At 59.4% G+C, this 21,926-nt stretch overlaps 3 protein-coding genes across 12 annotated transcripts in view; 2 read left to right on the top strand and 1 right to left on the bottom strand.

Moving 5' to 3' along the window:
• The window catches only part of NBEAL2 (neurobeachin like 2), a 28,486-nt gene extending 15,006 nt beyond the window's left edge, over positions 1 to 13,480 (top strand). For 3 of the 7 annotated variants that reach the window (XM_033131692.1, XM_033131688.1, XM_033131690.1), the window contains 40 exons: positions 53 to 172; positions 370 to 691; positions 916 to 998; positions 1,110 to 1,202; positions 1,405 to 1,579; positions 1,707 to 1,840; positions 2,173 to 2,332; positions 2,484 to 2,646; positions 2,815 to 2,968; positions 3,060 to 3,218; positions 3,421 to 3,580; positions 3,741 to 3,826; positions 3,997 to 4,509; positions 5,023 to 5,201; positions 5,296 to 5,455; positions 5,678 to 5,815; positions 5,900 to 6,256; positions 6,334 to 6,483; positions 6,605 to 6,762; positions 6,880 to 7,004; positions 7,089 to 7,224; positions 7,683 to 7,843; positions 7,933 to 8,249; positions 8,353 to 8,448; positions 8,807 to 8,931; positions 9,017 to 9,157; positions 9,336 to 9,466; positions 9,562 to 9,671; positions 9,769 to 9,886; positions 9,985 to 10,082; positions 10,157 to 10,273; positions 10,859 to 10,939; positions 11,027 to 11,124; positions 11,264 to 11,436; positions 11,525 to 11,619; positions 11,879 to 11,995; positions 12,092 to 12,250; positions 12,327 to 12,475; positions 12,798 to 12,933; positions 13,014 to 13,480. In XM_033131692.1, coding sequence (XP_032987583.1) covers positions 53 to 172; positions 370 to 691; positions 916 to 998; positions 1,110 to 1,202; positions 1,405 to 1,579; positions 1,707 to 1,840; positions 2,173 to 2,332; positions 2,484 to 2,646; positions 2,815 to 2,968; positions 3,060 to 3,218; positions 3,421 to 3,580; positions 3,741 to 3,826; positions 3,997 to 4,509; positions 5,023 to 5,201; positions 5,296 to 5,455; positions 5,678 to 5,815; positions 5,900 to 6,256; positions 6,334 to 6,483; positions 6,605 to 6,762; positions 6,880 to 7,004; positions 7,089 to 7,224; positions 7,683 to 7,843; positions 7,933 to 8,249; positions 8,353 to 8,448; positions 8,807 to 8,931; positions 9,017 to 9,157; positions 9,336 to 9,466; positions 9,562 to 9,671; positions 9,769 to 9,886; positions 9,985 to 10,082; positions 10,157 to 10,273; positions 10,859 to 10,939; positions 11,027 to 11,124; positions 11,264 to 11,436; positions 11,525 to 11,619; positions 11,879 to 11,995; positions 12,092 to 12,250; positions 12,327 to 12,475; positions 12,798 to 12,933; positions 13,014 to 13,115 — 6,249 coding nt within the window. In that variant the 3' untranslated portion in view covers positions 13,116 to 13,480. The remainder of the gene's footprint in view (positions 1 to 52; positions 173 to 369; positions 692 to 915; positions 999 to 1,109; positions 1,203 to 1,404; positions 1,580 to 1,706; positions 1,841 to 2,172; positions 2,333 to 2,483; positions 2,647 to 2,814; positions 2,969 to 3,059; positions 3,219 to 3,420; positions 3,581 to 3,740; positions 3,827 to 3,996; positions 4,510 to 5,022; positions 5,202 to 5,295; positions 5,456 to 5,677; positions 5,816 to 5,899; positions 6,257 to 6,333; positions 6,484 to 6,604; positions 6,763 to 6,879; positions 7,005 to 7,088; positions 7,225 to 7,682; positions 7,844 to 7,932; positions 8,250 to 8,352; positions 8,449 to 8,806; positions 8,932 to 9,016; positions 9,158 to 9,335; positions 9,467 to 9,561; positions 9,672 to 9,768; positions 9,887 to 9,984; positions 10,083 to 10,156; positions 10,274 to 10,858; positions 10,940 to 11,026; positions 11,125 to 11,263; positions 11,437 to 11,524; positions 11,620 to 11,878; positions 11,996 to 12,091; positions 12,251 to 12,326; positions 12,476 to 12,797; positions 12,934 to 13,013) is intronic. The other 4 variants (XM_033131691.1, XM_033131693.1, XM_033131694.1 and 1 more) reach the window with 2 other exon arrangements.
• Positions 13,481 to 13,622: 142 nt separating this feature from the next.
• LOC117036641 (death domain-containing membrane protein NRADD) lies at positions 13,623 to 17,215 on the top strand. 3 transcript variants are annotated; one of them, XM_033131698.1, is made up of 5 exons: positions 13,623 to 14,010; positions 15,332 to 15,404; positions 16,081 to 16,267; positions 16,385 to 16,521; positions 16,619 to 17,215. In XM_033131698.1, the coding sequence occupies exons 2-5, from the start codon at positions 15,362 to 15,364 to the stop codon at positions 16,936 to 16,938; spliced, it is 687 nt and encodes a 228-aa protein (XP_032987589.1). In that variant the 5' UTR covers positions 13,623 to 14,010; positions 15,332 to 15,361; the 3' UTR covers positions 16,939 to 17,215. The 3 variants fall into 3 exon arrangements, with proteins under 3 accessions (XP_032987589.1, XP_032987588.1, XP_032987587.1); XM_033131697.1 differs by having other exon boundaries at positions 13,623 to 14,051; positions 15,324 to 15,404; XM_033131696.1 differs by having other exon boundaries at positions 15,324 to 15,404; positions 16,619 to 17,214.
• A 2,413-nt stretch (positions 17,216 to 19,628) lies between these two features.
• The window catches only part of SETD2 (SET domain containing 2, histone lysine methyltransferase), a 112,067-nt gene continuing 109,769 nt past the window's right edge, over positions 19,629 to 21,926 (bottom strand). Inside the window, exons 19-20 of one of the 2 annotated variants that reach the window (XM_033131534.1) lie at positions 20,802 to 20,903; positions 19,629 to 20,444 (exon numbers count right to left, since the gene is read on the bottom strand). In XM_033131534.1, the coding sequence (XP_032987425.1) occupies positions 20,283 to 20,444; positions 20,802 to 20,903 (264 nt within the window). In that variant the 3' untranslated portion in view covers positions 19,629 to 20,282. The remainder of the gene's footprint in view (positions 20,445 to 20,801; positions 20,904 to 21,926) is intronic. The other variant, XM_033131533.1, reaches the window with a different exon arrangement.

Below are 21,926 nucleotides of genomic sequence, written 5' to 3'. Positions count from 1 at the left end.
GTGGACAGGGCCCCAAACCCCAACCTCCAGCCTGACGTGGCTTCTATTCTAGCACTGTGTAGCCATCGTCCATGTGCCCGGACGTCTGCTTTTCAGCCAGAACCTGGTCTCTGTCTACAAAGATGGTCATCTGATCAAGACAGCACCCCTTCGCTGCCCATCCCTCAGTGAGGTGTGCAGGGCAGGGTTTGGGGAGGCCTTGGGTAACTGGGGGGACGTGGACAAGGAGGGGTCTAGGGCCCCTAGGCCCCAACAGGCCTCAGACTTCAGCCTCTGGGGACTGCAGCTGTAGGGGTCACTGTGGAACTGCATGCAGTGGAAACCAGGCCTTGCTGTGACCTGACCACTCTCCCAACCCTGGCCCCGCAGCCTTTCTCCTCCTGCTGTATCGGCTCTGCTGGGCACCGCACGACGACCACCACCACGGGGCCGCCTGCGCCACCAGCCCCCGCTGCCCTGGCTCACGCTCACCCCTCCCTCATCCGCTCCCAATCAGTTCCAGCCACCACAGGGCTGGGCTGGGGGTCCGGGCTGGTGGCCCCCCTACAGGAGGGCAGCATCAGCTCCACCCTTGCAGGCACACAGGACACTCGGTGGGGTAGCCCCACATCCCTAGAGGGTGAGCTGGGGGCCGTGGCCATCTTCCATGAAGCCCTGCAAGAGGCGTCCTTGCAGGTCCTGTACACCTTGGGTATGTGGCCCATCCCCCTGCCCTGCCCCAGCCCACCCACCCCCAGTGTCCCAGAGCTGGGTGATGGGGACTTATAAAGTGCCCAGGCCAGAAACTAGGGATCTGAGGGGAGAAGGCATCCCTGTGGCGGGGGAGGTCCTCTGATCAGGCAGAGAAGAGGCGGGCTCTGGATGGGGTTTGGCCCAAGGCCCAGGCCGGTCTGAAACCCCCTGCTCACCCCCCAGGGCCCAATGAGACAGCGCCCTTCAAGCCTGAGGGTGAACTGCATGAGCTTGGCACCAAGCTGCTCCTCCATTACTCACCTCAGGTATTGGGGGGAGGCAGTTGGCTCAACCTTCCTACCTCCCCCTGGCTCCCACACTGTCTGCTGCCCCCTCCTCCAACTGACCCCTGCTGCCTGCTCACACCCTTCCCCCAGGCCTGTAAGAACAACATCTGCCTGGACCTGTCCCCTGGCCACGGGCTGGATGGCCGCCTGACGGGCTATAGGGTGGAGACCTGGGACGTGAAGGTGTGTGTGCACATGTGGGCGGTGTGTGCAGGAAGCATGGGCATATGCGTGCACAGGGCGGGCTGGGGAGTGGCACTGTGCCCTGGGAAGGCTTTAGGACACTGGACCCCGGTTCTCAGCCTGGAGGGTGTGCTGGGGTGGAGTGGGTCAGGAAACGGCTGGGAGCTGCCTTCTCACAGCCAGACCCCTCCCTACCCCTCAGGATGTGGTGAATTGTGTGGGAGGCATGGGTACCCTGCTGCCCCTGCTGGAGCGAGTGGCTACACAGCCCCAAGAGGCCGAGGCAGGTCCAGCAGAAACATACGACCTTGTGGGACCTGAACTGACCTCTGGCCACAACACCCAGGGCCTGCTTCTCCCGCTGGGTAAGTCCTCAGGTAAGTGTCCCTGGTACCCGGGTTGTGGGGAGGAAATCATGGGTGATGGGGGGATGGAGTACCTGAAGTCTCTGTGGCCACTGGCAGGCCCTTGACACACATTTGTCCCCTTCCTGGTGGCCGGCAGAGGAGCGAATGGAGAGGAACGCAGTGGCTGCCTTTCTGCTGATGCTGCGGAACTTCCTGCAGGGCCACGCTGTGAACCAGGAGAGCCTGGTGCAGTGCCAGGGGCCTGCCATCATCGGGGCTCTCCTGCGCAAGGTGGGGCCTGCTGGGGCAGCTGACCAAAGGGACTGGGTGGGGGGATCACGAAGGGGAAGCTGATGCCATCAGTCAGGGACAGGCTTCTGGGAGAGGTGGCATTTGAGTGGCAGGGTTTGGCTGAGAGGGTCAGGGGGATGTCCCAGCACAGGCTGGGACAGGGGACTTCAAAGGAGGTTGGGGAGCTTGCATTCAGAGATAGGAGGGAGCCATCAAGGGGATCTGAGCAGGCAGGACGCTTGTGTCTGCCTGTGCGGGGCAGGGTGGAAGCTGGGAGGCTCGACAGTGGGCAGACAGGGCCTGACATCTCAACCCCGCTTCTCCCACCCCAGGTCCCCAGCTGGGCCATGGACATGAATGTGCTCATGTCTGCCCAGCTGCTGATGGAGCAGTTGGCAGCTGAGGGCAGTGGGCCCCTCCTGTATCTGCTCTACCAGCATTTGCTCTTCAACTTTCATCTCTGGACCTTCAGCGACTTTGCTGTGCGCCTTGGTAGGAGCAGGGACTTGGGTGTAGGGAAGCCTCCAGACGGTAGTGGTGGAGGTTCTAAGAAGTTATAACTCTTCTCTGGGTGATCTGAGGGGACATATTTGTCCGGAGGCGTCCGAGGGGAACATGACCCTCCCCTGGGGGTGTCTGGCAGGAGGATCGGAAGGGGCCAGCTCAGCCTGGTGGCCTGAGCCTTCTGCCGATGCCCACTCAGGCCACATCCAGTACATGTCCAGCATAGTCCGTGAGCACAGACAGAAGCTACGGAAGAAGTATGGGGTCCAGTTCATCCTTGATGCCCTGCGCACCCACTACAGGTGAGGCTGGAGGGGATAGATGGTCAGAGGGCAGACCCCTTGGCCTCTGGCCTTGGGGACAGGACGGTTCAGTTCCCCAGCTCACCTGCCCACTCTTCCTGTTCTCTCCCCTCCTTGCCCCTGCGTTCTCCTGGCCCTGGGTGCCTGTGCCTGCTGGGACCCGTCCAGCCCACAGCGGGAGCGCCCCCTAGCGGCTGACGACCTGCGCACGGTGCAGACTTCACTCCTGGGCCTGGCTCGGGAGTTCCTGGTGCGGAGCTCCCCTACTGATGACATGCAGGTCCTGCTGAGCTTTCTGGCAGCCGCGGGTGACGATGGCCAGGTAGGCTGGAGGTTGGTGACAGGCTTAGGTGAGGGGTGGAGTATGGACCATGTGGGGACACCCCGCCCAGTGTGAGTCTTTGTATCCCCAGGTGGCGGGCGCCCTGGACCTGCTGCTGGCACTGCTACAGGGCTCACCAGCACAGGAGTCTCTGGCTGTTTTCCTCCTGGAGCCGGGGAACCTGGAGGTGCTGCTGGCACTGCTGGTGCGGCCAAAGTCACTGCCCCTGGTGTCCGACCGAGTCTGCAAGGTACACCCAGCACCCTCCATCACATTCTTTCTATGGCCCCTGCCTGAGGCCCTGGGAGGAGCAGCAGGCCTTGGGCTGGCAGAGGAAGCCGCTTTTGCAGACCTTTCTTAGACGTGCACACCTGTGTGGTGACTTCCCCTCCCATAGTAACTTCTTCCCTGTGATGACACCCTCCCCCCACACATCCCACTTACACACACAGATCCTGTGCAGACTACGGCAGAATGAGCGCTTACCTGAGCGGAGCCGCCAGCGGCTCCGGCTGCGAGAGTGTGGTCTCCAGGGTCTCGTCGCCTGCCTGCCAGAGGGGGCAGTTTCCCTCCAGCTCTGTCAGGGCCTCTACAAGCTGTTCCTGGGGACAGGTACAATCTGGTTGGAGCCAAAAGGCAGGCCAGGTGGAGGGATGACGTGGATCCGGAAACGGCTGGTGGGACGATGGGAGGTGCGGGTGGAGGGCTGGGCCAGCAGGGTAGCACAGCCCCTACTGGGGTCAACCCCTCAGGCCTCTGTTCATCCTCCCAGATTACCTGAACCTCTCAGACCTGATGGCTGTGGTGCAGCTGTCCCTGCAGGCCGATCTCAGTGTCCGCCTGGACATCTGTCGCCAGGTGAGTGTGGGAGGTGAAAGCTTTGGCAGGGGAGTTTCTATCTCGAGGACTCACTTTGCCTACCAGTGGTGAAGGGTCTCTGGGAACCTCTCCTGCAAAAGCCCCAGGAGGAGGGTCTGGGGGCAGATCTCTTGGACGAGTCCCTCACTTGCTGTGCCCTGGCCCGGCAGCTCTTCCATCTCATCTATGGACAGCCTGACATAGTGCGGCTGATGGCCCGACAGGCCGGCTGGCAGGATGTGCTGACCCGGCTGTATGTGCTAGAGGCTGTGACGGCCAGCAGTCCTCTGCCGTTTTCCGCAGAGCTGCCCGCCTCCCCAGAACCAGCCTTACCCAATCCACCCACTGAGTCACCTGAACCTTCGGACGTCTTCCTGCCCTCAGATGCCCCCAGCCCCGACCCTGATGCCTTTTACCAAGCTCTCTCCCCGTTCTGTGCACCCTTTGACCTGGGCCTGGAACGGGCCAGCGTGGGTTCAGGCAACACTGCTGGTGGTGGCAGCAGCAGTGGGACTCTTACTCCGGCTAGCCAGCCTGGCACACCGTCCCCGCTGGATGGTCCCCGGCCCTTCCCTGCTGCTCATGGCCGCCTCAGCTCCAGTCTCTCCAATGTGCTGGAGGACGGCAGCCTTCCGGAGCCCACCATCAGTGGGGACGACACTTCTAATACCAGCAACCCTCAGGTGAGGCAGGCCCACCCTCTGCCACTGCGTGGCACTAAGGATGGACACCTCTGGGACACGGGGCGGGCATTGTAGCCTTGCTACAGGTGTAGCCCTGTCTGTCATCAGGGCTGCAGCTGCCAGTGAGGTCTCAGAAGAGGGCAGAGACTTACAGGCCCCGTGGACAGCACAGCTATCAGGGTCCTGCCTGGTGCTTCTGATTTGGGGATGGGCCTCTGCTTCTATTCTTCCAGGGAATTCCAGGACAGTTCTTGAGGCCTTTCAGGATTGTGGGGTAATTTTGTGAACCACCTGATCTTGTCTTAGGAGTCACTGAAACCCCAGGATTCTCCCTGGAATCCAGGCAGTAGCTGAGGCCTCCATACCTTTCTCCCAGGCCCTCAGAGCCAGGCCATCTGCTGTCTGAATGCTCTACTTCCTCTTGTTCCTACTGATGGTGGACAAGGGGTGCTGAGGTGTCCCTGCAGTAGTGTGGGGTCACCCACACCCCATACCACCCATCTATGCCCACAGCAAACCCCTGAGGAGGAGCTGTGCAACCTGCTCACCAATGTGCTGTTCTTGGTGACATGGCGGGGCGTGGAAGGCAGTGATGAGGCCGCCTGGCGGGAACGTGGCCAGGTCTTCTCGGTGCTCACCCAGCTGGGGGCCTCAGCCACACTTGTGCGCCCACCAGACTGCATCAAGCGCAGGTGAGGAGGCATCTCAGGAGGGTGGGGGCCTCCAGGAAGCCTTCCGGTAAGGCAGGCGGTCAGGTAGACACCTGAGTTCCTCGCCCATCCTCAGCCTCCTGGAGATGATGCTGGAGTCAGCCCTGAGCGACATCAAAGAGGCCCCCGCTGGGGTCCTGGCCGGCTTCACCCAGCAGGTGCTTTGGCTGTTGCGCCTACTGCAGGACTTCCTGTGCTCTGAGGGCCATGGCAACCAGGAACTGTGGAGTGAGAAGGTGACGGCTCAGAGGGATGTGAGCCTGCAGGCGTGTGGTCTGGGGAGGATGAGTACACATGTGCAGTCCTGGGTGTGTTGGTGCACGTGTCTGTGGGCATGACTTTGTCTGTATGTACAAACCCAGCCTGGCCTCTGGCCCAAACCTTACTTTGCTCCCTCTCCATGGGCTCCTGGATTTATCTATCTGGTGATGGCTCCCGGGGAATGTGTTGTGTGGCAGCTCTTTGAAGGTGTGTGCAGCCTGCTTGATCGCCTGGGAGCCTGGCCACATCTGGCCAACGGTACAGCAGATCTGCGAGAGATGGCACAGATAGGCCTGCACCTTGTGCTTGGCTACATCCTCCTGGAGGACCCACAGGTGAGCATGTGGTGGGTGTGGGGGAGGAGCATGGCAGGTGTAGGGAGCGGCTGGGTGCCACCCACACCTCCCTTGTGCCCCCAGCTGCACGCCCAGGCCTATGTGAGGCTGCATGCATTGCTGCAGACTGCAGTGCCCATGCGCCGGGAGGAGGCCTGCTATGTGCTCTCCAAGCTGGAGGCGGCACTGGCGCGGGTGCTGAACACCACCCCCTACAAGACGGCCACTGAGGACCAGGAGCCACCGACAGCTGCTGCCACTGTGGAGCGCTGCTCGTGGCTCGTGCCCCTGGTGCGCACGCTGCTGGACCGTGCCTACGGGCCCCTGGGGCTTCAGTGGGGGCTGCCTTCCCTCCCGCCCACCAACGGCAGCCCCACCTTCTTCGAGGACTTCCAGGCCTTTTGTGCCACACCTGAATGGCGCCACTTCATCGACAAGCAGGTACCTGGAGGTGGGGGCAGAGAAGTGGGGGCTGGGAGCCAACAATGAGCACTGGTCTCTTGCTGCCAATCGTCCAGGTGCAGCCTACCATGTCACAGTTCGAAATGGACACCTACGCTAAGAGCCACGACCTCATGTCAGGCTTCTGGAATTCCTGCTACGACACGCTCATGAGCAGTGGGCAGCGGCGCCAGAAGGAGAGGGCACAGAGTCGTCAGGCCTTCCAGGTGTGTGGGCCGGGGTGAGGGCCCAGGAGCTGCTTCACACATGCGCCCAGAGGACCCCTGATGGGCCAGGACGGGAAGCTGCCAGCTGGATTCACCCATTCCTCCAAACCCCACCCACCAGGAGTTGGTGCTGGAACCTGTGCAGCGGCGGGCGCGCCTGGAGGGGCAGCGCTATGCGGCAGCGCTGAAGCAGCAGACCACGCAGCATTCCACTGTCCTGCTGCACTGGGGGGCCCTGTGGCGTCAGCTCTCCAGCCCCTGCGGGCCCTGGGCCCTGAGGTGGGTGGGGCTGGGGTGGGGCGCGGGGCTTGGAAAGGAGGGAGGGAGGGAGGACCTGGAGCACCAGACTCCCTTTGGGGTTAGGCCTGGGAAGAATCACCTGGGATGCATCTGCAGGGACCCGCCCACCCCCCGGTGGAAGATGTCCAGCGTTGAGACATACTCGCGCATGCGTCTGAAGCTGGTGCCCAACCATCACTTCAACTCTCACCTGGAAGCCAGCGCCCTACGGGACAACCTGGGTGAGCGGTGTGCTGAGCTGGGTCTATCCAACTTCGTAGGCTGTCTTGCCTAGCTCTGGCTGAGCACCGTTGGGTCCATTGCAGGTGAAGCCCCCTTGACACCCACCGAGGAGGCCTCGCTGCCTTTAGCAGTGACTAAAGAGGCCAAAGTCAGCACGCTGCACGAGGAGCTGCAGGAAGACCAGCTGGGCGAGGATGAGCTGGCTTCATTGGAGACCCTGTGAGTGGGCCATGGGACTGCTCTGGGTGTGCGTGCCTGCTAGAGGATTGACCCAAGTCCATTCCCTCTTCTGCTGCAGGGCTAACTGCCCTGAAGGGACTGTCTGAAGTCAGATGAGGTATTGGGGAGAGGTGTCTAACAGAACAGATAGTTGCTTTCATGGCTAGGCACCCCAGAGCAGGACTGAGAAACAACCAGAATAGGATGGGGGCCCATGGGAGTGGACAGGGGCTGAATGAGGGGAAGCCAGGGACATGAGGTGGTGTCCTCAAGACACTCAGAGACCCAGGTTTTGGGGTGGGAACTGGGGCCAGCCTGGACCCTGGGCAGCTCCTCCTCCTCTGGGAGGCAGGAGCGTATGTACCTCATGACTTGATGGCACATGGAGAGTGTCGTCCTTGGGCCTGTCGGGATGGGGGTCCCATAGCCTAGAGCCTGAAGTGGGTGTGGACCCCCAGGATGGAGGCAGCAGAACTGGACGAACAGCATGAGAAGCTGGTTCTGTCAGCTGAATGCCAACTGGTCACAGTGGTGGCTGTGGTCCCAGGGCTGCTGGAGCTCACCACACAGCACATCTACTTCTACGATTGTAGCACTGAGCGTGTGGAAACTGAGGAGGGTACGTTCTGATGGAGGGATGGCAGGGGGTCGCTGTGGTCTGGTGTGGCCAGGCTGAGGGACTCCTGCACCTGCTGTCCCTCCCCACAGGCATTGGCCATGACTTCCGGCGCCCGCTGGCCCAGCTGCGCGAGGTCCACCTACGGCGTTTCAACCTGCGCCGTTCAGCACTTGAGCTCTTCTTCATTGATCAGGCCAACTATTTCCTCAACTTCCCATGCAAGGTGGGCGGGACTGCAGCCTCATCTCCTTGCCAAGCCCCCAGGCCCCAACCCTGCCCCATCCCACCCCACACCCAGGTACGGAACCAGGTGTACAAGTGGCTCCTGCGCCTGCGACCCCCTACCCAAGGTTACCTAAGCAGCCGCTCCCCCCAGGAGATGCTGCGCGCCTCAGGCCTTACCCAGGTGAGAGCCCTGGAGTGTGAGGGGCTGGGGAGGTTGGGACCCTGCGGTTGGGAGGAGTACTGGACAACCCAGCTGACTCCCCTCTTGCCTGCCCGTCCCCCAGAAATGGGTACAGCGTGAGATATCCAACTTCGAGTACTTGATGCAACTCAACACCATTGCGGGGCGGACCTACAACGACCTATCTCAGTACCCTGTGGTAAGAGCCCGCTCTGCACCTCCAACCCGCCCCTCTGGTCGGCCAGCCCTGGTTCACCCAAGTGTAGGCACTGATGGGGGCCAAGCTCTGAGCTTGGTCCTAGGTCCGTGCTGCCCGAGACCTGGCCTCTGCCTCCTGCCACTCCGCACCCACTCAGGTCCACTTTCTTCCCCTCCCGGCCTGTTTTCCCTGAAGGGGAATCTTGTCCTAAACAGTCTGTCCTGCTCCCCTACAGCCCCTTTAAGTGGTATGTCCCTACCTGTGGGCTGTACCCATCTTCCCGAGGGTGAGGGCAGGGCAGGGTGGGCAGGTAGACCATCAGGACCCTCATGCAGCTCCTGCCCGGGTGGGCGGCCAGTTCCCCTGGGTCCTACAGGACTATGTGTCCCCAACCTTGGATCTCAGCAACCCGGCTGTCTTCCGGGACCTGTCCAAGCCCATCGGTGTGGTGAACCCCAAGCATGCTCAGCTCGTGAGGGAGAAGTGAGCATGTGGGCAAGGCTGGGTGAGGGGGTTGGGATGGGCGAAGGGAGGGCTTCTGCTGACTGTCCCCTAATTGCGGCTCTAGGTATGAGAGCTTTGAGGACCCAGCGGGCACCATTGACAAGTTCCACTATGGCACCCACTATTCCAACGCAGCAGGCGTGATGCACTACCTCATCCGCATGGAGCCCTTCACCTCCCTGCACGTCCAGCTGCAGAGTGGCCGGTGCGGCCCAGGAGGTGGTGGGCAGATGGCAGCGTGGTGGTGGTGGGGGCAGCAGATGAGGGCGACAGGCGGGTCCTTCAGGCATCCTGGGCCCTGTGGCTCTGCCCTTTCCCCCAGCCACACCTCCCTCCCTGTCCCCATTCTCCCCACCTCACTTTGGCCTGTGCTCCTCCCCCAGCTTTGACTGCTCTGACCGGCAGTTCCATTCGGTGGCAGCAGCCTGGCAGGCACGCCTGGAGAGCCTGGCTGATGTGAAGGAGCTCATCCCAGAGTTCTTCTACTTCCCCGACTTCCTGGAGAACCAGAACGGTAGGAGCTGGCATGAGGATGGAGACAGGCCAGGGGTGGCCAGGGAGCAGGTGGAGATGGCACAGTGAGACAGCTGACCCGGTCCTCTGTGCCAGGCTTTGACCTGGGCTGCCTCCAGCTGACCAATGAGAAGGTGGGTGACGTGGTACTACCCCCATGGGCTCGCTCCCCTGAGGACTTCATCCAGCAGCACCGCCAGGCTCTGGTGAGGACACGAGCAGACAGGCCGGCAGTCAGGGCGGAGGGTGGGGACTGGGGGTCAGCCATCCGTCCCTAGGCTGACTGCCCCTCCCCACCCCCAGGAGTCAGAGTATGTGTCTGCCCACCTGCATGAGTGGATCGACCTCATCTTTGGCTACAAGCAGCGGGGCCCGGCTGCGGAGGAGGCCCTCAATGTCTTCTATTACTGCACCTATGAGGGTGGGGAGCGACCTGGGCTCAAGTGGGGGCTGGGCACAGATGAGGAGGGGTGAATGCAGGACACCCAGGAAGTGCTGACTGCTCTCCTGCGTGCCCAGGTGCTGTGGACCTGGACCATGTGGCGGATGAGCGGGAACGGAAAGCTCTGGAGGGCATTATCAGCAACTTTGGGCAGACCCCCTGTCAGCTGCTGAAGGTAAGGCCAGCTTGGAGGCAGGTAGGTGGTCAGGAGTGTGCATGCCGTGGTGCTGACCAGCCACTTACCCACAGGAGCCACATCCAGCCCGGCTCTCAGCTGAGGAAGCAGCCCAGCGCCTTGCACGTCTGGACACTAACTCACCTAGCATCTTCCAGCACCTGGACCAGCTCAAAGCCTTCTTCGCAGAGGTGAGGAGGCAGGGCCTCGACTTCCTACTCTGTGAAATGGGTTTAACCCCACTATCCTTACTAACCTCTTGGGGCAGAGAGAAAACCTAGATTAAGGTCAGTGATATCAACATCTTGGAAAAAGGAATACAATGAGAGAAGTATGAAAGTGTGGCTTCTTCACAAGGGCCAGGACAAGGTGTTGACTCACCTAGCCATCTCTGAAAGCCTTAGACCAGAAGGGAGCACATCTGGCCTTGGACACTCCCTCACCTTCCTGCCTGCATCCCAGAATGCCCTCAGGCCTGACTTTTTTAGGCTCTCCTCTCCTCCAGGGGGACATGGAATAACGGAGTAGGAGGACCAAGCTTGAGACTCTAGAAGGATCTTCCTTGCCCGTCCCCGCTTCTCCCTCACTTTCTGATGCCCTCCTGCAGACCCCCTGGTCTCTCACACCTTTCTCAGAAGGACCTTGGTCTCTATGACACCTAGCCTGACCCCGGGGGCCTGAGGGCAGAGGATGGGGTGGTGCCCCATGGAGCAGGTAGAGTAGTGGGGGCCCCGCTGGCCACTTGGGCACAGCCCGCCCTGCACTCTATCTCACAGGTCATCAGTGACGGCGTGCCCCTGGTGCTGGCCCTGGTTCCCCACCGGCAACTCCACTCCTTCATGACCCAAGACCTGTTGGTAAGTGTACTGGGCAGGACCCCACCCCAGCTCCACCCCATCCTGGACTCTGCCCCAAACCTACCTCTACCCCTCTTTTGCCCACAGGTGACTGTGAGTGCCAATGGGCTGCTGGGCACCCACGGCTGGTTGCCCTATGACCGTAACATAAGCAACTACTTCAGGTTCATCAAAGATTCCACCAAGTAGGACAGAGGGCTGTGGGCCGGGGTGGGCGTCTCCCCATCCAGTCAGAATGCTGGCCAGCCGCTGGGTCTGGCCAAGGTCGCTAGGCCTGGGTCTCCTGTGTGGCCTGGCCTCACTTGTCATCCCCCACTGGGTCAGGATGCAGCGACTGCTGAGTGGCCCATGGGTACCAGGCAGTGGCGTGAGTGGGCAAGCCCTGGCAGTGGACCCCGATGGAAAGCTGCTGTTCAGTGGTGGCCACTGGGATGGGAGCCTGCGAGTGACTGCGCTCCCCCGGGGCAAGCTGATGAGCCAGCTCAGCCGCCACCTGGGTGAGCAGCCTTGGAGCTGGGGGTGGTGCAGGTAGCCAAGGAGGGTGTGAGCACTCTATTCTAGTTGTACCCTCCTCTCCCCACGCAGACATAGTGACCTGCCTTGCACTGGACACCTGTGGCATCTACCTCATCTCAGGCTCCCGGGACACCACGTGCATGGTGTGGCGGCTCCTGCAGCAGGTGTGCCCGGCGGATAGCTTCGTGGGGCCTCCATAGTCCTGCCCTGTAGCCCACCTGCTCCTTAGCAGTGCCCCTTAGCAGGCCTCCTGCCCTTCTCTCTTCCCCTTCCCTCACTACTGTGAGCAAGTCTGGGGCTCCACAACCCTCCAGCTCCAGCTCTCTGGCTTGGCACAAAGCCTTCCCTTTCCTGAGCCTTAGCCTCACTCGGGCCAGGGTAATGGGATGTGCCCAGTCCTGAGCCAGCCTTTGCTTCCCATAGGGTGGTCTCTCGGTGGGGCTGGCATCAAAGCCTGTGCAGGTCCTATACGGGCACGAGGCTGCAGTGAGCTGTGTGGCCATCAGCACTGAACTTGACATGGCTGTGTCTGGATCTGAGGTGTGTGTATGCCTGTGCCCTGGGGAGGCCGTTCGCTGGGCACTGCCTCTGGAGCCCAGAGACCCCTGCCCAGCACCCTAAGCTGCCTTCCTGCAGGACGGAACTGTGATCATCCACACTGTACGCCGTGGCCAGTTTGTGGCAGCACTACGGCCCCCAGGGGTCATGTTGCCTGGACCTGTTTCTCACCTGGCGCTGGGGTCTGAGGGCCAGATTGTGGTCCAGAGCTCGACTCGGGAACGTCTGGGGGCTCAGGTATGGGAAAGGGGCACCCAGTCAAGAGACGGGTGGTTGGGATTCTGTCCTTGCTGACACCTTCTGCTTCTTTCAGGTCACCTACGCCTTGCACCTGTACTCAGTAAATGGGAAGTTGCGGGCATCACTGCCCCTGGTAGAGCAGCCCACAGCCCTGGCAGTGACAGAGGGCTTTGTTCTGCTGGGCACAGCCCAGTGTGCCCTGCACATCCTCCACCTGAACAAGTGAGCCCCACTATTTATGGGTTCATGGTCCCTCCGGGTGGTGGTCATTGGCAGAGGATACCAGGAGGTGCACCCCATGGACCCACACCCTTTGCATGTCTGTGGGCACGATCTGCAAGGCCTGTCACCTGTCTCCTCATCCCCCAATCGGGAGATCTTGCCAACACACTTGTGGGGGATTCTTTCATGTATCAGGGTTTCACCTGAGCCATCCTTCAAATGAGAGGGTGAGAGGGTACAAGGGAGAATGGAGAGACCTCCTTCTGCCCGAGGCACAGCTGTCTTGCAGTTGCACGTTCATGTATCTCTTCTCTACCTCCAGCCTGCTCCCGGCCGCGCCTCCCCTGCCCATGAAGGTGCCCATCCGCAGCGTGGCTGTGACCAAGGAGCACAGCCACGTGCTGGTGGGCCTGGAGGACGGCAAGCTTATCGTGGTGGGCGCGGGGCAGCCCTCTGAGGTGAGGATAAGGGCAGGGCGAGTCTCGAATGAGGCAGAGAGCAACGGTCCTAGCTAACCCCACTCTGCTCCTCCTACCAGGTGCGCAGCAGCCAGTTCGCGCGGAAGCTGTGGCGGTCCTCACGGCGCATCTCGCAGGTGTCCTCCGGGGAGACAGAGTACAAACCTGCAGAGGCTCGCTGACAGTCGGCCCCGCCCCACTGCGCAGGCTCCGCTCCCAGCGGGCTCGGCCTCGGGAGGAGCCGCCCGGGAGTCCACGAAGCCCGCGGTCCGCACTCTGGGGGTGGGCGGAGCCCCACACCCGTCCAGCTCAGGGATTGGTGAGCGGTGTCACTCCAGGAAGTCCCGCCCCTCGCCGGCAGAGGGGCCGCCCGGAGTCCCAGCACTGGCCTCGGCGGCCGCACAGCACTTTTTGCACAACCTGGGACAGGGAACACAGCCTCCCGAGACCCCTGTCCCGGCAGAGCACGGGGACTGGGCTCTGGCCTTAATTCCTAAGGCCGGCCCCTCTCTCCCATTCTCGGCAATAAACCTGGCCTAGTTTTGTAGCTGCTCTGGCTCCATGTGCGCGGGCGCGCGTGGCGTCTCAGCCTGCTCTAGTCACCGTCTGGGCTCGCGTTTCCCTGGTCCATGAGCCCTGCAGGGCGACTCGTCCCCTCCGCGTGGCGTCACCTTCCCCAGCAGCACCGTCCCTGTCCCTCAGGGCCCTGCTCGTCGTTCTCCCGGCTCGTGTTCTTTGCGCCCTCAGTCTTCCGCGGAATCACCCCCACACACCATTCACACGTTCCCGCCATCCGGGGCAGGCTACGTGTGGGCGCGCCTGCGCGTTCCTGCGTGGGGCGGGGCGAGACCGCCGCGGCCGCGCCCCTCCACCCAGCCCCACCCCCTTGGGCCCCTGGAGCCGCGGCCCCGGCCGCTGGGCTCCCGGGACCGCCCTCCCCACCCCCTCAAAGTCCCGCCCGGCGCCACTGCTCTCGTCTCGGGCGGGCCACAACCTAGCCTCCCCCGGGGATTCCACGCAGTCTTCCCGGCCAGCCCAAGGCTAGTCCCGAGGCTCAGAGGCCCCCGTTCCACCAGGGTGAGCGGATCTTGGGACCCGCGAAGGGGCGGCCGCCGCAGGTCAGGAGCGGGTTGGGGACACAGCCTCGGGTCTTTCTGGACGGAGGGAGCCGAGGGCAACCTCTCTGTCCCCTACTTCGAGCGAGACCCGCGATCCTGCCGGTGTTTCTGTCGCGGTGCGGCGCCTATATTGGGTTGTGTGTGGGAAGCCACCACAGACGTGTGGGCGTGCGGGGTGTTGCGCTGTGTGTGGGTGTTTTGTGGGCCTGAAGACTGGTGTGTTTGGCGTGGGGGCGGTAGAGGCTCCAATCCCGCAGCTCGGGTGGGTCAGGGATACATAAGGCCTGGCTGTCTCTGCGCTCACTGGTCACAGGCTCACCAGCCAACCATGAGCCCCTCGTGGTGAGTGACACAAATGTACACACCTGACACGAGGCAAGGGCCACCGCAGCCTCTGTCCCAGACCCACTTTCCCACTGTGCATTTTGCCATAAACATAGGCAAACATCCTTGTGCAAGGAAGTGAGTTTGGAGTTCCTGGGGTGGACCAGGCCTGATGCGGAGTGATGGATGGCCTTCCCTCAGGTCTCCTCCATTCCTTTTCCAGGCAAGATCCCTCCTCAGCCCAGACCTGGGCCTCTCCTCCCCAGGCCTCAGGAAGTGGGTTCCAGCAGGATTGGCCCTGTAGGTCCAGATGAGTCCTGGGACTGAGTGGTCCTGTCCTTCAGGTTTCTGGTTTTCTGGGCCCATATGCCCTCTGCCCTTGCTGAACCCACCAAGGTACCCTGCCATCCAGCCTCTGGGCAGGAGGTGAGGGCTAGACGCTGACCCTGGAGGAAGGAGTGGGAGCATAGTCACTCCAGGGAGTCCTGCCTTGGAGGCTTAGGGTGTTGGGTTCCTGGGCTCATGCTGAGAAGTCAGGAGGAGACTCCCACCAGCCAGTAAGTCTCGGGCCTGGCTCTGGCTGAGATGGGGTGTGCATCTCCCTGGTCATTCCATGCCATCCCTGGACTCAGGGTTGGCCAGTCTGCTTTCCTCTCTCCTGAGCTGCATCCTGGATCCTCGAGCTTGGCCAGCTCTATCACCCCGTGTATCTGACACTGGAGGAAACTGGGCCAGATTGGTGAATGGCGGGCGTGGGAACCCAGCCCTGCAGTGAATCAGGATGAAGTGAGCTAGGAGAGAAGGGACTCCCTTCTCTACCCCGAAGGATTCCCGGCATCAGGCCTGAGGCATTCCTTCCATGCCCCTGCACACAACCCCTTCTGGACTGAGAGGTCTCCCAGCTCCCTAGCCTGGGCACTGCCCATGATACTCCAACCCCTCTCCAAGAGGTGCAGCCCCTGGGAACACTACCAGCCGGCAGAGCGATGCTTCACAACTCCAGCCACAGGGAAGGCACGATCCACAAGGGTAAGCACCTCTTGATCCAGACTGGGCACCGGGTAGGATGGGAGGTGCCCCAGCGGTAGGTCACACACAAGTCTAGTCACAGGATTCCTGTCCCTTGGGCCCTGCCTTCACTGGATTGTGGGGACCGCTGGTCTCCAGGCAAAAGTAAGCAGCAGCATTTATTTACTTGCTTTCCAGTTCAGCTTTATTTTGTAAAAATTTACAAGGTCTCCTGTGCACAGAGGCCCCCATGGGGACAAGCATGAACCAATGTGCTCTCACAGTCCCGATTGGGTGGGGGACACAGGACACACAGTTCAGCATCATAGTAGACAGAGGAGGTGCAACAGGAGCCAGAAAAGGCAGAGACGGAGAGATCAAGGAAGCTTCCCAGAATAGGAGATTCCTGCTGGTTTGTCAGAAGGAGAAGGTAGAACAGCAAGAACGACGTCTGGAAGCCTGGGAGGATACCTCTGGGAAGGGCTGGGTGTCCAAGATCAGTGAGCACAGGGGAGGCTGTGGGAGATGAGGGTGGGAAAACTGGCCAGTCAGCACTCGATGCGTGCTTTTGACTCTACATAGTAGGGACTCTTGATTGTTTCAAACCTGTTGACAGCAAAGTCTAGGTGAGGCTGGCTGCCCAGGGACTCTAGCCTTGATTCCATGCCCTTGACCCTGTCTTCCCTTTCTTCCACAGATAAGACCTGGAGGGGGCAGGACAGGGAAGGAGCATGGATCGGGGCAGGGGGAGCCCTGGCCCCCAATACCTCCTCCCCATTTCCCCCTGAGCCTCCAGGGGCCTCGGGCAGCAGCATCATCCCTGTCTACTGTGCTCTTCTGGCCACCGTGGTCCTCGGTCTGCTCGCCTACGTGGCCTTCAAGTGGTAGGTGGCCTGGGCACTGCCCTGTAGCACTCCCTCCCCGCCTGGACTCCCAGCCACCTCCCTCTCTGTCTCAGTGAGGGTTGGAGCAGGTTGGCAGGTCCCCCTGCTCCCCCACAGCTGGCGCTCTCATCAACAACGACAGCAGCTGGCCAAAGCTCGGACTGCAGAGCTGGGGGCCCTGGATCAGATGCATGGGGATGGTAGCGTGTTCCGGGACTCTCCTAGCGGTCTGGAGCCCTGTGCCCCCAGCCAGGGTGAGTCCCTTTCCCGATCTACAGTCCTTTAGACCTAGCTCTGCCTCACCACCCAGCCCATCTGACCCTCATTTGCCCCTCCCATCTCCCACCATAGGGCCACATCCTGAGCTTGGCTGCCGGCTTTACCTTCATCTCCCTCGGCAGCAGCAAGAGGAAGTGGAGTGTCTCCTGGAAGTGTCAGGAGAACCTGACAAGGGATGGCAGGGCCTGGCGGGCCGCCTGGGCTACCAGGCTGAGGCTGTGGAGACCATGGCCCGGGCCCAGCTGCCGGCCTACACCCTGCTGAGGGACTGGGCTGTCCAAGAAGGCAGTGGTGCTACCCTCCGGGTGCTAGAGGATGCCCTGGCTGCCATGGGCCGGGAAGACGTGGTCCGGGTCCTGGGCCTCCCAGCTGAGGACTGCGCTGTGGTGTGAGCGGCGCCTCCACAGCCCGGCCTCTCAGGGAACCTGCTCTGGGGTTCCGAGCCATGCCCGTCTCATGCGCCTTCCCTTCCTGGGCTCCCTGGCATTGGTGGCCTCAGCCTGCTCTGTTCTGCGGGGACACATAAGGTCCAGCCACCACTCACCTCCCCTCACCCCACCTTCTTCCAAGACGGGGACCAGGACGTGCACGAGTTGGCAGTAAGGAGGGGGCCTGCCCTATTCCACCTCCTCTTTACTTTGCCTCGACTGGTTTTTCTACTTTTGTATTCCTTATTAAAAGTAACTTTGCATTATTGTGCTGGCTCTATCTGGCTGCTTGGGCCTGTGAGACAGTTGGGTGGCTGAGGCAGAAGCCCAGAAAAAGGATGGGGTCCCTGGGGGGTGGGTGGAGCACCTGAGCTGGCAAGCAGTGTGCCCCATAGGAGACGCATGAGCTCGGCAGGCACAGGGTGGCGTGCACGTCCTGCCTCTGCCCTCACTGGCTGGATCGTGTCAGGAAGCTATTTCCCTTTCTGAACTGAGCTTCCTTAGCTAGAGAACAGTAACGAGAAGGGCACGTTCAGTAGGCACACCCACCTAAGACTCCCAGGTTGGCACTGACGGGCCTTAGGTTTGAGACCATTTTCCTGACTGGTGCTGTGACCAGCATCGAGGGGCAGCTGAAGGCAGGAGGCACTGGTCCTGGGAAGCTGGTTACCAAGGGCCTCTGGTCCTCTAGATGAGAAAAGGAAGGAAGGGCTCTCCTTCCAGGGCCCATTCTCCAGATTTAGGAGAGGGAGGGCCAAACATGCTTCCACCGCCGCTTATATGATTTCTACACAAGTCAAGGGCAGCTGGTCATCACACCACCTGAGGGGCAGTTGAGGACAGGGCAGTGTACCAAGCCACCTGCACCCCACGCATATGCCCGCGCTGAAGGGAGAGGCAGGCAAGCTGCCGCTTCCTGTGCCTGTGGAGAGGGCTGCTACAGCACACAGGCCCGGCCTAGGAAGGAACAACACTACCATCCTGGCAGCCACCCCCAAACTCAGATGTGGGATCCAGTCATGGGCCAGGAGGCCCAGGATACATCCTGCCCCCTGGCCAGCTGAGATGTGACAGGTTGGCTGCTCTGTGAGGACCACTCATCAGACTACTGCTGCTATTCCTCCAACAGTGCTCACCAAGCCTGCTTAGCCCTGTGACTCTTTCCTTAAGCTAAGGAAGGGCAGGCTGAAACTTACCTTCATTCTGAGCTGACCCTTGGCAGTAATGACTGGGTAGCGAAAGCAGGAAAGGCTCAGCATTCAGTCGGCTAGAATCAGACCAGAGCTGGGACAGTTGGCCACAGCGCTGTGAGGGCTGGCATGGCAATGACATGAAATCCTGCATCAGGTGGTATGAACAGGTTCTCAATTCGCTGGCAACCCTTATCACCGCTGAGCGGATTTGAGCCTGCAGGTGTCAAGAAAGGGGCAAAGGTCTTGAAAAAAATTACCTGAGAATTCCTCCTCAAAGGTGTCCTATCCGAAATGCGACAGCTCCCTGGGCACCACCACCCTTTAATGGAAGGTTGCCTAAATTTCCTTGGAGAATCTGAAACCTGGAGCCTCGGGTCAAAACCATGAGTTTGGCTTGATTGCAAGCAGCAGTGCATATGGCCGCACCCCTGCACGGCAAACCCACCCAAAGAGAAACACCCTTTGAATGTGCTCAAGCTGCAATGTGAAGACCATTCGAGTCCATCCACTTAAAGCTATAATAATGTGCTTTAAACAGTTTGAAGGCTGCAGTATCATGGGAAAATACTTTGGCTACATTGTTAAATAGCACGTCTAACAATTATGACTTTAAACCAGGTGTTTTTCTGTGTTAACAGTTCCTTTGATATAAGAAAAGGAGATGAGTCACTGAGCCTCTCTGAACCTTAGTTTCCTCATCCGAACAGTGCAATTCCTGCGCCTCGGGGTTGTAGGATCAAATGGACACACCTGTGCGCTAAGTCCCCAGCAGGTACTGAGTGCTCTAACTACTGTCCACCCGCCCAGGATTTGCTGGGTCACAGCCTCTGCACAGAGGTGCCCCCAGGCTGGCCTGAAGCCTTTGGCCCGCCTCCCTGCCCAGACAACTGGTCCATCAAGGGGTGTGTGTGTGGTCTCCACTGGGCCCTGCACCCTCCAGGAGATATGCACGATCATCATAGCCTGGGCACTGTACCCCTTTATAGTGGTCCTCCCCTGTCCTCCCTGTACTGTCCACGCCCAGGGTCAGGGAACCCAAACATCAAATAAGCATTCCAGGGGGCTTGGGCAACTCAAGACTCTCGAGGGAAAAGGGCCAACACCTCTCCCCAGCCAGGAGGTATAAAGGGGAGGCACGTGCCTGTCTTTGGACTGACCTATTAACTGAAGGAAAGAAACCCAGTGCCAGCGAGGGCTCAGGTCCGCTTCCTGTGCTCTGGAATGCACGTGCAAGGTGACTCCAGCCCTGAGCACAGCACCAGATCCCAAGCTTACAAGTGTCAGTCACCTGGCAAAAGTCTGCCTCGATCCCAGTGGACCCATGGGGAACAAGGCCTGTCACAAACTCCAATCTCAAAGACTAACTTTGGTCTTCACACACCGATAGTCACCATCTCTTTTCTCTCTCCAGTAACATTATACACAAACATGCTTGACTGGCTTTTAGGGAACACACGTGCCAAGTTCTTTAATTAATTTTATTTTTTACATAAAAAGTTCAGTAAAAATTGGATAAAGTAAAGTGATTTTAAGCAGTAAATCAATCTTATCAACATAGCACAAGGCTGGCCGAAACCACAAGGCAGCCTGCTTTGGGATATTTACATGATAACAAATTTAATCTTGAAGGAGAACTCAAACCGTCCTTACAAAGTCTTCCTGTGATCCTAGCACACAGAGGCTAAAAGCAAAACAAAAAACAAACAAAAACCAGGAGAAAAACAAATTATTTTCAATATATTCACATATACATTAAAATATAATACAGACCGTCAGGATAAGGGGTGGTGGGAGGGACGCGCATGGGTCTGTGCGCTGACAGCACCGCCAAGGAGGAGACCCGGGTCTGAGGGGGTCAGGCCGGGCCAGGATCTTAGAGAGAAGGTTCTTCCCTAAGCCCTCGCCTCTGACAGCCCCTGACCACACCCCAACAGCTCACGACCAGGGATTGCTCGTTGTAGATTGAGCTCATTTGGGGGCTCCTTTTTGCAATCTGCAGGTTTAAATTCCCCAGGGTGTTGTGTCATCAGTAGCACAGCCTTGACAGACAGTAGGGCAGAGAGGGCCCACAGGGTTTCTTCTCCCCAGTCTGTCCTGCCACCCTGGCCTCCCAGGTCACTCTAATTCAGTGTCCTCTTTGGGTTTGTACACAGCCCCAAACTTCTGCATGTACTTCTTGATGTACTCCTTGGTTTTGTGTTTCACATTCTCATTGCACTCCAGGTCCTCGGGGTTCTTACAGTACTTCAGCTCCTTGTTCATTACGCCGTGAGTCAGCTGTGGGGGCAGGGGGAGAAGAGACCATAGCCACCAATCAGAATGGAAATGATGTGAGGAGGAAGGCCAGCCCGCTGCCTCAGGGCCCTTCTCACTGAGACTGGGAGTTGAATAAAGAGACACGTTGAGGCAAGCTGGTGCTAGAATCACCAGAAAGGGGAAGCTCAGCTCTGGAAGTTTCTTAGAGAGTCACTATATTCAGGTAGGGTGCCCTCCCTCCCAAACCTTCCCTCCCCATTCCTGCATCCCCAGCCTGGGCATCTGGCAAGAAAAACCCACTTTCTGTGATGAAAGAGGTCTTCTTAGCAGGTACACAGTTTGCCCAGAACATTGTCAGACCACAGGCTGGGAGAATACCTTGCGAGCTAGATGTTTGAAGTCTTCAGTTGTGGTAATTCTTCCCACTTTGCAGTCAGGTTTCCGGTAAGGGTTCAGGCACTGGACAATGAACTGGGACATCTGCAGGCAGGGGAAGAGAACACATTGCTCAATACTCCAGAGAGGGCAAGAAGTTGTACTGAGGAAAGACCTGGAAAAGAGAGCAAGTAGAACCAGCCAGTCCTTCCTTTGTCCTCTCAGGCTGGCTGGTTTGGACAGAAGAAGGCTAGCATGCAGTGGGCTGTGAGACAAGACTCCCCGGTCAGCCCTGAGAGGGCAAGTTCCCTCGGATGGACTGAGCTAGCCTGACTTAGAAAAGCAGATGGAAGGACTCAGCAGCAGGAAACCACTGCCGCATCGCATGGCAGCGCCAGGTGTCAGCTAACAAACCTCATGTCCTTAGCACAGAGACTGTAGCTAAGTTCTCTGGCTCCTGGAGGCAGGGTGTTCCAGTGCTTCTGGAAGCTCAGCAAACCCAGGAAATGCAGGCACTTTGTCACTGACCGTTACTTAGATTCTGTATTACATTTCATTCGAATGAAATGTACCGTATACATTTCATTCATACGGTAGGAATGTGAGGCAGATGGAAGCACGATATGACAGCTGGTGGGAGAAGATCCAGGATCGGACCCTTTTCAATGCACAACTTTCAGGGTCCTCCTGAGCCATCTCTGTAGTCTACTTTATTCAATTTTTATTGAATTTTTTATGTAAAAAATAAAATGAAAGAACTTGGCATGTGTGTACCTGGTGGCTCTCAAACCCAGGCACAGGACTCCTGGAACTATTTATGGCTGTAAGATCCCAGGGGACAAAGGGCATGAGGTCAGTGACAGCCACCTCATCAGGGAGCACACTGAACAGGGTCTATCCACGCCTGACAATCAGCAAGCCTTCAGATGTCCAAAGCACAAGGCTAGATCACAACGTAGCCACTAGATAAACAGCTGCTGGTTGGCTGAGCTGAGACACCAATCATTGCACACAGAGACAGTGAGAAACAAAGTCTTATCTCTGGATTAGGCTTCTACTCCAAGTTTTCCTGTGGTCTCCTGGCCTCCCTTCAATCCATTTCCCCAAATACAGGCAGGGATGTCATTA

This window comes from Rhinolophus ferrumequinum, chromosome 17, assembly GCF_004115265.2.
Source record: "Rhinolophus ferrumequinum isolate MPI-CBG mRhiFer1 chromosome 17, mRhiFer1_v1.p, whole genome shotgun sequence".
Taxonomy (NCBI): domain Eukaryota; kingdom Metazoa; phylum Chordata; class Mammalia; order Chiroptera; family Rhinolophidae; genus Rhinolophus; species Rhinolophus ferrumequinum.
The sequence above is the reverse complement of the archived record's forward strand: the minus strand, read 5'-3'. Positions and strand labels throughout refer to the sequence as shown.